This window comes from Rhinatrema bivittatum, chromosome 2 (assembly GCF_901001135.1).
Source record: "Rhinatrema bivittatum chromosome 2, aRhiBiv1.1, whole genome shotgun sequence".
In the NCBI taxonomy this organism is placed as follows: domain Eukaryota; kingdom Metazoa; phylum Chordata; class Amphibia; order Gymnophiona; family Rhinatrematidae; genus Rhinatrema; species Rhinatrema bivittatum.
In genome coordinates, this window is record NC_042616.1 from 59407046 (window position 1) to 59420228 (window position 13183).

A 13183-nucleotide genomic window follows, 5' to 3' on the forward strand; every position below is an offset into this window, starting at 1 on the left:
TTCACTTTCCCACAAATCCTCTCTGCCTAGCTCATAATTACTGTCACTGTCTTGTGCTTCCACCAGCACCACCTCCTCCATCTGCCACCCATTCTGTGTAGAAATATTTTCTTGTGTTATTTCTGGGTTTATCTCCCTTTTTCTAACCAGCAACATTGCTCAGACCCTCTGAAATATACTGGTCTTACCTATAAATAGTATAGCAGAACATCTAAATGTGATAAATTCTGGATAACTAGCATTCTAGCAAATAACAATTTCCTCAATTCTGAGTGAATTCTTCTAGCATCCTCTTTACAGCCCAGCCCATCTGTCTAAGAATTGCTAAAGAAAAAAGGGCAGAGTAAGGAAAAAGAACTGCTGAATGGAAATGGTTACATTTTAAATAAGGTATGTTGGTATTCTGTTTTTCAGTGCACAGAAGGAAAATCAAATTACAGCAGATGATGTGAAAACTGTGCAGACAACCTTATTTAGCCTGGTCAAGGATTTCCTTTCGAAGAACTTCTCATCAGAAGATCTGCAAAGCATCATGAGCTACTTGACAGCAGTAAAGGACGAGGATCAGGTACTGGCTGGTTGACCGATGGCAGAGGTTGTCCAATGCAGGATACAGTGACAGAGATTAGGTCGTAGTAGATATGATGATGATGGATGCTAACTTGACCAATGGTGGTGTTTGGCATTGGAAGTTAAGTTGTTTTCTGTTGGATGCGATGATGGTGATTAGGTGCACTGATGGCAGATGTGATGATAGAAGTCTGGTTAGTGTGTAACAGTTGTTGTGATGGTGCATTTCATTTAATTTATTAAAATGTATTAATCACTGAACGCAAAATAGGTCTAAGCGATTTACAATAAAACAATACATAAAACAATACATAAAACAATTTGATTACGTCTTATACAAAATAACAGAGCAATAACAAATTGTCTATCTTAATTTGGTGCCTATTGTGGTGAAGATTTTGGTAACCAAGGTTACTTTAGCTTGTGAAAAATGCAGGATTGATAGTAGGTATGCCTTTGGCGGGTGGACTGGAATAACATCTGATGTGTCCAAATTTTGGTTCCCTGATTTCTAATCTGTAGATAAAAGTTAGCTGGGGGTGGTGGAGCTGTGGTAAATGAGGTTAATTTGTCTGATAGTTTTTATGTTGATGGAGGCTAGATTGACTAAGAGTCCTTGTGTTGATGAAGGTTAGGTTGGTTATTGCTGGATTCTCTCCACTTAGCATAACTATTCTAATATAGGTGGAAGACAAATAATTTTAAATAAATGTGTTCCTGGAGGTTGGTTGACTGGTGTTGGTTATTCTGACGGAAGTTATTTTATCTTTGCTTTTAGGTCAGAGGCCAGTTGGGATAGTACTGTGATATAGCTTAGCATTTTTCATCAATAAACAAGCTGAATTAGCCATGCTGTCTTGGGCAACATTATCCAACAGTGCGTGGTTTGGACCTTCTCAAAGCAGCAGAGCTTTGCTGCTCTGCCTATGTGTGGCGGTTCCTGCGCAATTACTCCATTCATAGCTCCTCATTTGTTTTTCTGTGCCAAGGCACAGACATGAAGATCCTTCTTGCTCTCCTCAGTTCTCTTCTTTCATGTAATTTCACAGCATGCGATCCCCAAAACAGCACTTTTCAGTGCTCCGATGTCAAAGAGGGCTCCGGGTTTTAAGTATTGCCAGTGCGACCACATAATGTCCATGACGGATGGCCATAATTATTATTATCTCTGCCTAGGGCAAGACCGTAATCAGGTTTTGTGCAGAGATTGCGGCCACATGTCACCCCAGGTGCGCCATCAAAGGGCCAAAATGATCGACAGACTGTGCATCAAAGATGCTGGATCGCGGTCTCAAACGACCTCATGTCCTCACCGAGGCACTCAAAGTACTCATCACCAGGGCCCAAGGCGCAGCAATGGGAACCTCATAGAAGTATTGTGTTGATAGGCCCACCGAAACTATCACAAAAAGACAAACATTGGAAACCACCTATCGCCAGATCCCTCTTAAGTAAGGGCATTGCTTCGGGATAGAGCCGACACTTGCAAAGGCAAAACTTAGCTCTGATCCCAGCATCGTCCGAGTCGAAGAATGCGGTGTCAACGACTCAGTCCACTCAGTCAAAATCTACATCAATGACTGCGACTGCGACTGCTTTGGACGTGTCGACTAAGGACGCAGGCCAACCAACGCAGACCAGGCCAGCAGCGCACCTGTGCCTTCTCGAGGCCACGCATATGCTTCAACTATGAAGCATACGAAGCACCAGACGTCGAAATCGACCTCAGTTTCCAAACACACAGTGCAGGAAGTGCAACCGTGGCCAGAACCAGAGAATCACACCTCACAGAAACGGCGTCCAATGCCAGAAAGCTCCAAGTCCAGAGATTCCAAAAAAAGAAATCACAAAGCATCCCAGACTGCTTGGTGGAAATGGAGCCAATTCTGCAGTCATATTCTGATACCATGGACATCTCCTGGGAGATTACCATTGGTGATGTCTTCGGGCTCTTCCCAAAGTGGTCGACCGGTATATTCAAACTTGTCTCTGGAAGTCCTTGCAAGACGTACTGTTCCCAAGGAACATAAAACAATATGAGGAACCCTTACAACATAGGCCTTGCTTCTCTCCAGCACTGGATATCCAATTGGCAGCTATTCCACCACCTAAGATCTATAAGCGGTCTTCAAGTTCTCCTCATCATCATACTGCTTCATTAAAGAGGAGTCTACCTATTTCCCCAGGATCCAAATCATCACAATCAATGGAGCAAATTTCGGCCATATTAAAGAAGTTCTTCATTTCCTAGCATGTACACAGGACCAGTGGGTTATGCTCCCCTGCCAACAGATGGAGACGGAACAAGCTGAAGTCACAGTAAATATACTCCTGCAGTGACCCCAGCCTGCCAGTATTCTCCATCTCCAGCAGATGGTGGATGTGCATCTACCTATAGGGATTGCTGTGAATTTTGGAAGCAGAATTTTATATTGAAAAATGAAAGCCCTACTCTCCTGCAGTGATGCCTGAAGGTCCCTCTTCCCCCAGTTGAGAAAATCCTGAGGTGATTTCGTGGTCCCTCAGAGAGGTGTGCCTTGGTCTAGTAGCCGTTCCCAGCGTGGACTTTGCTGCTTGTGCAGCTGAAAGGCAGTTGCTACAGGAGGCCAAGAGCAGCGGTTACAGAACATGCCCTCTTCCCCCACAGCCGGAGATCTTCTCTGTACTCAGCCAGTGAGCACTGAGCTACGGTAAGTTTAAAAAGAAAAAAAGAAATTACTTACAGAGACAGACAGGGGGTTTTAGGCCTTCCTTCGGTCTCCGTGCTCGGTGTGCCTTTCCGACGTCGTTCCTGCTGCTGCTGGGGTTAGGTGAACTGGGCAGCCTAGTGGGTTGAGCGGTCCCTATGCGGAAGACCCCACAGTAGGATTTTCTCAGCGCACCGTGTGGTAGGCCGCAGCGGCATTTTTGCGCTGTGCATGCCTTACTGCTCTCTACAGGTCGTCTGTGTGCGCAGTGCGTCGGCTCTGTGCATGCATTGTGCGTGACATTTATGCACACAACCTTTTTGAGCATGGTGATATTTTTCAGCTGGGCACACTTGTGCTTCATTTTGGGGCGCCTTGATTTTGTGCATGCAAATTTTTAAAGTGAGAGTCATTTCAACGCACAGTTACCGCCGCTTATGGCGCTGGTAAACAAGAAGCCTAAGTGCCTTTCTCTTTGTGTTGCCTGTCATATTAGGGCTTCTCAGCCTGACCTATCTTCAAACATGTGTCAGCGCTGTTCAGATGCTAAGCCTGGATCCTCCCATTCTGATGATGGCCTGGTTACGGCTTTGGTTGAAAGTGCGCCAAATCTTGGTACTCCCTTGACTGGCTCCTCTGCAGGAAAAGGCAGTTCAGTTGGTCCCTCTCCAGCACCTTCAGGGTTTGGTCTGGATCTGGCTGCTTTTTCTTGGGTGGAGCTTTGCTCAGGCGCAGTCCTCCGCTTCACCCTCTCCTGTCAGGTCGGACCCTCAGCCGGTGGCCCCTCCCTCTTCCAATCCTATGGTTAAGCACTGTAGCATGCCTAGGTTCGCCACAGGTATCCCTGGTGGGGACCCGGATGGCATGGATGATGAGGCGAATCCTGATTCCTTGGAAGATGGGGAAATTCCTCCTGGTTTGGAGCCGTATCAAACTATATTACCTTTCTTTCATAGAGATGAACTTTTGGCCCTAATTTCCCAGACATTGAAGATGCTGGGAGTGTCAAGGGCAGATTCTATGTCAGAGCCGAAGAAGAATCTCATCTTGGTTTCTTTGCGTAAAGTGAAGTTGCATACCTGTGTTCTCCTAGGACAGCAGGATGTTAGTCCTCACATATGGGTGACATCATCAGATGGAGCCCAGCATGGAAAACATCTGTCCAGCATGCCACTATCCACACATCCACGTGGGGTCTCTCTTCAGTCTCATAAGTAGATTACGAAAAAATAAAATAACAAACTACAGGAACCCAACTCCACAGGGTGGCGGGTGGGTTTGCTGAGGACTAACATCCTGCTGTCCTAGGAGAACACCTATTACAGGTAAGCAACTTTGCTTTCTTCTAGGACAAGCATGATGGTAGTCCTCACATGTGGGTGAATCCCTAGCTACAGGCTGGCCCCGAAAAATAATGGGACCAACAAACAGGTGCTAACGGGTACATCAACAGAGATGCTGTTCGTAACAGTGGGGGCAGTCTGAATACAAACCAGGACCTTAGGTAGAAAGAGTTGAGTTCACAGCTGAAAGAGGTTCCTGAGGACTGTCTGGCCGAATCTGTTATCCTGGCGGCCGTCCCTGACCGGATAATAATGAGCTGCGAAGGTGTTGAGAGAACTCCATGTCACAGCTTTGCAGATCTCCCCCATTGGAACTGCATGCAGGTGAGCCACAGAAGTCGCCCTGGCTCTGACAGAATGAGCCATGACGTGGCCCCCCAGTTGCCTGGACATAGCAGAAGGAAATGCAGCCTGGACATAGCAGAAGGAAATGCAGTCAGGTGGAGTCTGCTTAGCAGCAGCCACACCCAACCTTTTAGAGTCAGAAGAGACAAAGAGCTGTGTGGACTGCCTATGGCCTGCCGTCCGGTTCAGGTAGAAGGCCAAAGCCCTCTTACAATCGAGTGTATGCAGCACCCTTTCCCCTTGATTGGAATGAGGCCTAAGGAAGAAAATAGGCAGGATGATGGATTGGTTAAGATGGAAATCTGTCACCACCTTCGGCAGGAACTTACAGTGTATGCGTGGAATCACCAAGTCATGGAAGAATCTTGTGTAGGGTGGATAAGTCACCAAGACATGTAGTTCACTGACCCTGAGTGCCAACGTGATCGCTACCAAGAATATGACCTTCCAGGTCAAATACTTGAGGGTAGAGGAGTGCAGTGGTTCAAACGGTGGCTTCATCAGCTGGGCCAATACCACGTTAAGGTCCCAAGCAACCATAGGGGGCCTCAGGGGAAGGCCGCAGCTGAATCAACCCATGCATGAATCACCCTACCATAGGTTGCATTGAGATGGGCGAACCGTCCACTTCCTGATGGTAAGTGCCTATGGCGCTCAGATGTACCCAAACGGAGTTGGTTTTAAGTTCAGCCTCCGAGAGGTGCAGCAGGTAATCCGGGAGTTGCCAGATGGGAGAAGGAGTCGAGATCCTTCTGCTCACACCAGACGGTAAACCTTCTGCATTTTGCAACATAAGACTTCCTGGTGGAAGGCTTTCTCAAAGTCACCAAGACCTGGGATACCTCTTCTGAGAGGTCAAGATACTGCAAAATTAACCGTTCAACATCCATGCTGTGAGTGACAGGGTCCGGAGGTTGGGGTGGTGTAGGGATGTGGCTTGTGGCCTGATAGTTTGAAGGACATTTTTTGTGTACAAGTGTGTGTTTGAGAGAGAGAGAGAGAGAGAGAGAGTGTGTGTGTGAGAGAGTAATGTGCCAGTCACTTTTCTGGCTAGCACCTATTTTTCCTGCTGGTAATCTTTTTATCAGTTCAGTTTAATAAATGTCTATTTTGATTTCTTTTCCTGCAGTTGTCCATGTTCCTCTCTCATTTTTTCTTCACTCTTTCTTTTTCATTTATTCCGTATTCTTTCTCTTGTCTTGTTTTTTCTTCAACTTTTTTTTATCAAAATGTACTTTCTCTATCTAATAGAGAGCAAGTGCACTGGAGGTTAGAGATTGGGAACCTACAAGAGACCTGGGTTCAGATCTTTCTTCTGCCCCTGAAGCCCATAGGGGAATCTTAGGGCAAGTTGCTCTATCTCTTTCTACTTTAGGATCCCACTTAGGGGGCAATAATGACACACATGTTTACCCCATTGAAAACATAGTTTGATTATTGCCCCCCCCCCTGCCCACTGAAAAATAGAGAGAGATTAAGTATTTTGCCTTGCCCAGAGTCATGAGGAAATCTAGGGATTGAGGGGATTTGAACTTGCATTCCAGGACATCTATTGAATCATTGCTCCGACCTCTAAGCTTTGTCTGTGCTACTTACTTGTTTTTGATTGAGGAATGTTAAGAGTATTGAAGATTATTTATGTATCGGTTGTATGATGTTTGTTTCTTTGTGTGTCATGTTTTAATTGAAATCAAATAAAAGTAAAATAAACACAGAGGCCACTGCTCCCTTTCCTCTCGTGGACTGCTAGCAAGAGGCCAACCCCACAGTTACCTGAGCTTCTCCCGACTTAACAAACAATCCAGGCGGCAGTCAGCGAAGCATAGCCCTCTGGAAAGTGTCATCTTGATTGAGTGGTAATCTCCTCCTGTCCCCTCTTTCCTCTCTGTGGCCGCAGGTGTGTGGAGTGCTCGAGGTGATCCAGGGCCTGCTTAAAGGCAGCTCCTCTCAGGAGCAGGTCTGCAGCTTCCTGTTCGATGCCGGAAATGTGGAGGCGCTGTACACGCTGCTGGTGCAGAGGAAGTTCTCCGACGAAGTGCGGGAGAGAGTCTTCAGAGTAAGCCAGGCCTTCAGGAGCTGGTTCTGGGGAGCTTTTTATTTATTTAATTTTTTTTTGTATTCTTATATAGCTGTCACACCATGCATGCCAGATTGTATCTAGAGGAGAAAAGAAAAGAGGGAAGGAGGCAAGGTTTAAATTGTATTTTTAAAAATTAGGACTGAAACACTTGGGCTAATGCTTTAAAACAATGAACCCTTGGTATTTTTCATATTCTGTGTACGACGTTCCTTGGGAATGAATTTGGTTGGCCCCAGTGAATACCCCATGGGGGCTTGCACCGTGCCATCTGATGCACACGCTGTCAAATTTTGCCTCTGCACTCAGTCTCTACAAGTGACAGTCACTGCAGGCAGTGTTTACAGTGTTGTTCTAAGGGTGTACTTGGCACAGTCTGGGCCTCACCCCTTCATATACACAAACCCACAAATTAGCTGCTGAGCACTGTGATAGTATAAAGCTGTAAGTTCAGTCCTGATCCTTGCAGCCCCACCTGACCATAATCCGGTGCTGGCATTGGAAACCGTGGCGCTTCCCTTCTCCACCAGAATATCCTCCGACCAACACCCTACAGCTTGGCTGCCGTCGTGCTCCGGCCTACCACACAGGCCCTTCCCCTCCTCCACCCTTGACAGATGCTCGCTCACTCTCTCTTTTGCTCTCACCTGCTCAGATCCTGTATAAGATGCTGAAATGTGAGAAGGTGAACGAGAGAAACAAGCACCGGCTTAAGCTGAAAGAGATCGGCTACCAGGGGCTCATCTCCTGCCTGAACGAGATTCCGGTGTCCATGCTGCTCATCCGCTGCCTCTCGGAACAAGTCCTGGTATCCGGTAAGCCACTCAAGCTTCCATGTCTTCTGTATGTAGACCCGGTAATCGTGGGCATTCTGTTTGTCAGTGAACGTTTGTTTTGATTTTCCTTCAAATCGAAAATAGAGCCGCCTTCTCAAGTGACCGCTCCATTGCCAACCTCATTCCATGCCAGTGTGAGATGTTGGTTTGGTCCTTATATTTCTGACCCCCAAGCTCAATAAGGGCCCAGTTGCACTGGCATGAGAATTAGAAGGACACACCTAAATAGCTATAGAGTTAGGCCAGCATCATTGAGATTTGTCAGTTTCCCTGTACGTACCCAGATCAGTCCAGACCATGGGTTGAGCCTCCTTTCCAGCAGGTGGAGACAGACCAAAACTGAAAGGGTATCTTATATGAGGACAGAGCCTACCCTGTAGCCCTTCAGTATTTGTCTGTCTCCAGCAGGTGGAACAGCTCACCCTGTGGTTCCCTGTTAACTTCTGCTTGTCCCTTCTGGGCATTTTTTCTTTCTGTGTGTCTATCGTGTTTGGATCAAGCAAGTATTTCTGAGTTATTGTTTTAAAAAAAAAAGTGTGAACTCTGTGCATCCTTCACAGGAGGCGGGGGCCTAGGGGGGCTTGGCCCCTTGTTTTATATAGCTTAGGCTTCCTTTTCCCGGTGATCCTCGGCTGCAGGGGTGAAAATTGGTGGTGCCTAGGCCAGCATCATTGAGATTTGTCAGATGGCCAATAAGTCCAGGTGGCAGTGTTCGGCCTATTTTCTCACATTGCCTATGACACTGGTTCTCAACCCAGTCCTCGGGGAAACAATCCAGCCAGTCGGTATGATCAAGATATCCACAGTGAATATGCGGGAGATAGATCGGCACTCAATGGAAGCAGGGCATGCAAATCTATCTCTTGCATATTCATTGTGGATATCCTGAAAACCCAACCAGCTAGTTATGTCCTTAGGACTGGGTTGGGAATCGCTGCTGTATGAGATATTGATCAAGGAAACTTAGATCAAACTTGCTTATTGGCTGTTCATGTTAGGAAGGGAAGGAAGTACTTGGATCATTGCAGTGAGTGCAACAGTACTTCTTATGGATTTTACGTTTGTGCTTTTTCTATATAATGGCTTCTGATGTGGGTCTGTTTGTATCCAAGGATGCTTGTGGAACAGGGAGAGCCTTGCATGATGACAGTGCTATCTGTCTTCTGGTTTTAGCCTGTGAAATGCTGTGTTAGAGGCCGTGGGCTCACAGCAGCTTGGGAAAATGCCAGTGGAAATTTCAGTCACTCTGTAGACTGACTAATGCATTCCTTTTTATTCTGGGATTTTTTTTTTTCCTTTTGCGGGCCTAGATTCCTGTCCAAACTACAAGGACCTGATGGCGGTGGTTTTCCTCTCCCACAGAGCTGAGCTGACCGTGCGACTGGATGTCTGCCGAAAGGTAAGAGTGGTAGTATGAGTAACCGAGGTCCAGGTTGGTGTCTGTCAGAATGTTTCACAGGACTCCTCTTGCCCCTCCAGTTACTGATTGAAGATTGCGTAGAATCCCCATCTGGGCACAGTCAGCCTGAGTGGGACACTACGGGCCATGTACCTTCATAATTTGCAAAGCAGTTTGCCAAAGAAAAAGCCTGGTGGCTTAGCTCAAGGCATTTTTTCAGATTAGAAATTTGGATTCAGACTAAAGCAGCCGGGTGCATTGCACTTCTGATAAGCTGAATCTCACGCCAGTGTTCTGTTTTTCCCTTTTCACGTCCATAAAGGGAAATACAGAGCGACACATCCAGCACTAAGGAGCTGGAACATTAGCTGATCAGTTTCCCCTGAAATGGCCTGAAGCTTCCATTGACTCTCACTCATTTCAGACTCTGCTGCCTTCTTTGCCTCACTGTGAGATGCGCTCTCTGCATTCAGTTTCTCTTTCCAATGTGGACGGAGTCTCAACAATTTCATATGGATTGCAGCTTGAGCCCCACTCTCTCAGGTCTTCCTTGCTCTCCTATCTGAGTCTCTCTGCTCACTGAGCATTGGGCACCCTGGCTGCTCTTGCTTACAGTGCACACTCGCGTGGCAACCCAGTAGTTAACCTGCTGGTTCTGTTGTGGGCCAGGCTGGCTCTTCAGCACAAATGGACTCAAGTCGCAGGAGAAAGTATCTAAATGATGTACTGGTTAAAGGAGAAAGTGCAGCGAGGGAAAGAATTTGTGGAGGGGAACTATGCAGAAACAGAAATTACTAGCCCATTACGCTTACATAGCATTGTCAGAAGAAAGGGATACTGAGGGATCAGAGTTAACAAAGGGTTGTAATGTACAGTTGGCTCAGAAGTAAGGTAAGGAAGTATTTCTTCCTAGAAACATACATAGGGGCCGATTTTCAAAGAATTTAGCCTCCTAGCTTTTGGAATTAGGCTTCTACATTGGCCCTTTTGAAAATTTACTAGGGCTGAGTGCCTTAAATATAGGCACCTAGTTTCACCAGGTGCTTAAATTTTGGAGCCAGAAATGTGGGAGGCAGTGGGGGCGGAGTTAGGACGGGGAAACAAAGTTAGGCTGTTAGCACTGATTTTCAGACCAAGGATTCTAAATCTAGGTCTAAGTTTGAGGCACCTAAATTTATGTGAATTTTCAGCTGAAAACTTAGGTTTCTAAGTTCAGCTGAAAATATGTCTCTAACTTAGGACCCTCAATTTAGGAACTCAGCTGTTTTTGAAATATTGCCCCCATAGCGACATAGTAATTGATGGCAGAAACAGACCAAAATGACCCATCCAGTCTGCCCAGTCTTCTTCCGTGTTGGGTAGATGAGCATACAAATTTCCATAATCTAATTCCAATCAAAGATTCCATTGAAAATTCTCTGAAACGGGTTAAAATATATATTCCCTGTACGTACCTGGATCAGTCCAGACAGTGGGTTATGTCCCCAATCCAGCAGATGGAGTCAGCACAAGCTTTGAGGGGGCGTATCCATATATACTACTACCCCCTCTGCAGGAGTTCAGTATCTTCTGACTCCAGCAGATGCGAGTAGGGGAATCAGGCTTCCCCTCCTTTTTCTTCACTTTCTTGCTTGATTATGGCTTGTTGTTGTCTTTTTCTGTGGATCAAGTTTGTATCAAGTTTGTATTAAGTTTAAAAAAAAAAAAAAAAAGGCAGAGTTCTTTCAACTTCTGGGGAGTGGCTTATCTTCCTTGTCTCTTCTCTGCGGCCTTGCTGTTTATTTCTCGTTGCAGCCAGGGGTAAGTTTGTTTTTCCTTTGTAGTTTTTTCCTTTACAGCTCAGCCCCCGGTGCCCGCGAAAGCCGGTGGAGCCGGCCTCTTCGCTCTTTACTCCCTCACCCGCGGCCATTTTACAGCTCCTCATGGGCTGCTGAGCCATTTAGGGAAAGATGTCTGGGGCGGGTCGTGTGGCCAGGAAGGCCCCCCCCGCGGCACCCTCCTCTATTTTCAGACAGCGGGCAGTGCGGGCCGACCGGGCCCCCCCGCAGCGGCGCCTTTGTGCGCGTGGCCCCCCCCGTGGCTTTTTCTTTTCTCCTGCAGCGATCCCGATGCCGCGGCCGTCCCGCTGTGCGGCCTGCGGAGACCCGGGGTCCCGGATTTCCCGGGAGGGCATCTGTGCACGATGCCTTCCCGGGGGGGAAGGTACCTCACAGTCCCTGACTGATTTCTCTTTTTTGCCCGGGCGGTGCGGGCCGGCCACTCCGCCATTTTTGGCGGGAACGGCGGCCATTTTACATTCTGAGCGCCCTGAGGCGCAGGCCACGAGGGGGAACGGATCCCTGGAGGCCACGAGGGAGAACGGATCCCTGGAGGACTCTACCAGCGGGGGTGTTCCCCCGATTTTGGTGCAGGAACCAAGCACCCAGAGCCAGGGAGCAGGAACCACGCCGCCCCCGAAGCGCACCCGAGCAGGCCGGGGTTCTCTCCGGAGTTTATCTTGCTCATGCATACCGCTTATCTGCAGGGGCTGGAAGCACCTGTGGGACCCCCCCCCCTCCTAAGATCCCTCGGATGTCGCCCTCGACGCCGGCCCCCCCCGACCCTCCGGGAGTGGGGGCCTCCCGCCTTCCTATCCGGGTCCGATCCACGCCCGCGGCAGTGGGGGCGGTGCCAGACCCAGCGGGACATGGACTTGACCTCCCGGACGGGGGACAAGGGGACGGCACACAGGAGGGGGATGATCCACGTACCCTACGCCTCTTCCAGAGGGAAGAGCTGGACGACCTCATCCCGCAGATCATCCAAGAATTAGATTTGGATCCGCCACCAGACCCGCCTGCCCCAGTAGCTCCCGCTGTCATCACTTCTTCAAGGAAGGGAGATCCTGTCCTGGCGGCACTCCGGCCGAGGGCTCAGGCTTTTCCCATTCATGACTCGTTTTTACAACTTCTCACCAGGGAATGGGACACCCCGGAGGCCTCCCTGAAGAGCAGCCGGGCTATGGAAAAGCTGTACCCGCTCCCCGAAGATTTTCTGGACCTCATCAAGGTCCCAAAGGTGGACTCCGCAGTGTCGGCGGTCACGAAGAGGACGACTATCCCAGTGACGGGAGGTGCGGCGTTGCGGGACACACAGGATCGTAAGTTGGAAGTTTTCCTTAAGCGGGTTTTCGAGGTCTCCGCTCTGGGTATGCGGGCGGTGATGTGCAGTTCGCTTGCCCAGCGGGCTAGTCTCCTTTGGGTGCAACAACTCCTCACGTCTCAGAACCTGCCGTCCGATGAGGCTGCCCAGGCAGATCGGCTAGAAGCCGCAGTGGCGTATGGGGCGGACGCCTAGAACGACCTTTTTCGGGTCCTCGCAAGATCCATGGTTTCGGTAGTGGCAGCACGACGACTACTGTGGCTACGCAATTGGGCGTCTGATACGTCCTCTAAGTCCAGTCTGGGCTCTCTTCCCTTCAGGGGCAAGTTCCTCTTCGGGGAGGATTTGGACCAGATCATCAAGTCCCTGGGGGAGAACGCTGTTCATCGGCTGCCGGAGGATAGGTTTCGACCATCCAGAGCGTTTTCTTCTTCTCGGACCAGAGCCAGAGCGCAACGGCGCTACAGGGGCTACAGACAGACGGGCTCCCGGCCATCCGCCCCCAGGTCTCAGCCCTGGTTGCGCGCCTTCCGCGGGCATCGGCCCGCACGCACTACTCCCGGAACCGGGAACCCCTATACCAAGTCTTCACAATGATGCCAGTCTCGCCCACTCCCCTGTCCCCAGGATTGGGGACCGACTAACGTATTTCTAAGCGGAGTGGGCACGGATCACCTCGGACCAGTGGGTCCTGGATACCATAAAACACGGCTACGCATTGGAATTTGTCCGCCCCCCGCAGGGAAGGTTCATCTTTTCCCCCTGTGGCTCGGACCTCAAGAGAG

The 13183-nt window shown here is 48.8% G+C and overlaps 1 protein-coding gene across 4 annotated transcripts in view; it reads left to right on the forward strand.

The window, feature by feature from the left end:
• The window catches only part of NBEAL2 (neurobeachin like 2), a 528491-nt gene that overhangs the window by 359739 nt on the left and 155569 nt on the right, over window positions 1-13183 (forward strand). For all 4 annotated transcript variants that reach the window (XM_029588231.1, XM_029588232.1, XM_029588229.1 and 1 more), the window contains 4 exons: window positions 415-568; window positions 6843-7001; window positions 7678-7837; window positions 9169-9257. In XM_029588231.1, the coding sequence (XP_029444091.1) occupies window positions 415-568; window positions 6843-7001; window positions 7678-7837; window positions 9169-9257 (562 nt within the window). The remainder of the gene's footprint in view (window positions 1-414; window positions 569-6842; window positions 7002-7677; window positions 7838-9168; window positions 9258-13183) is intronic.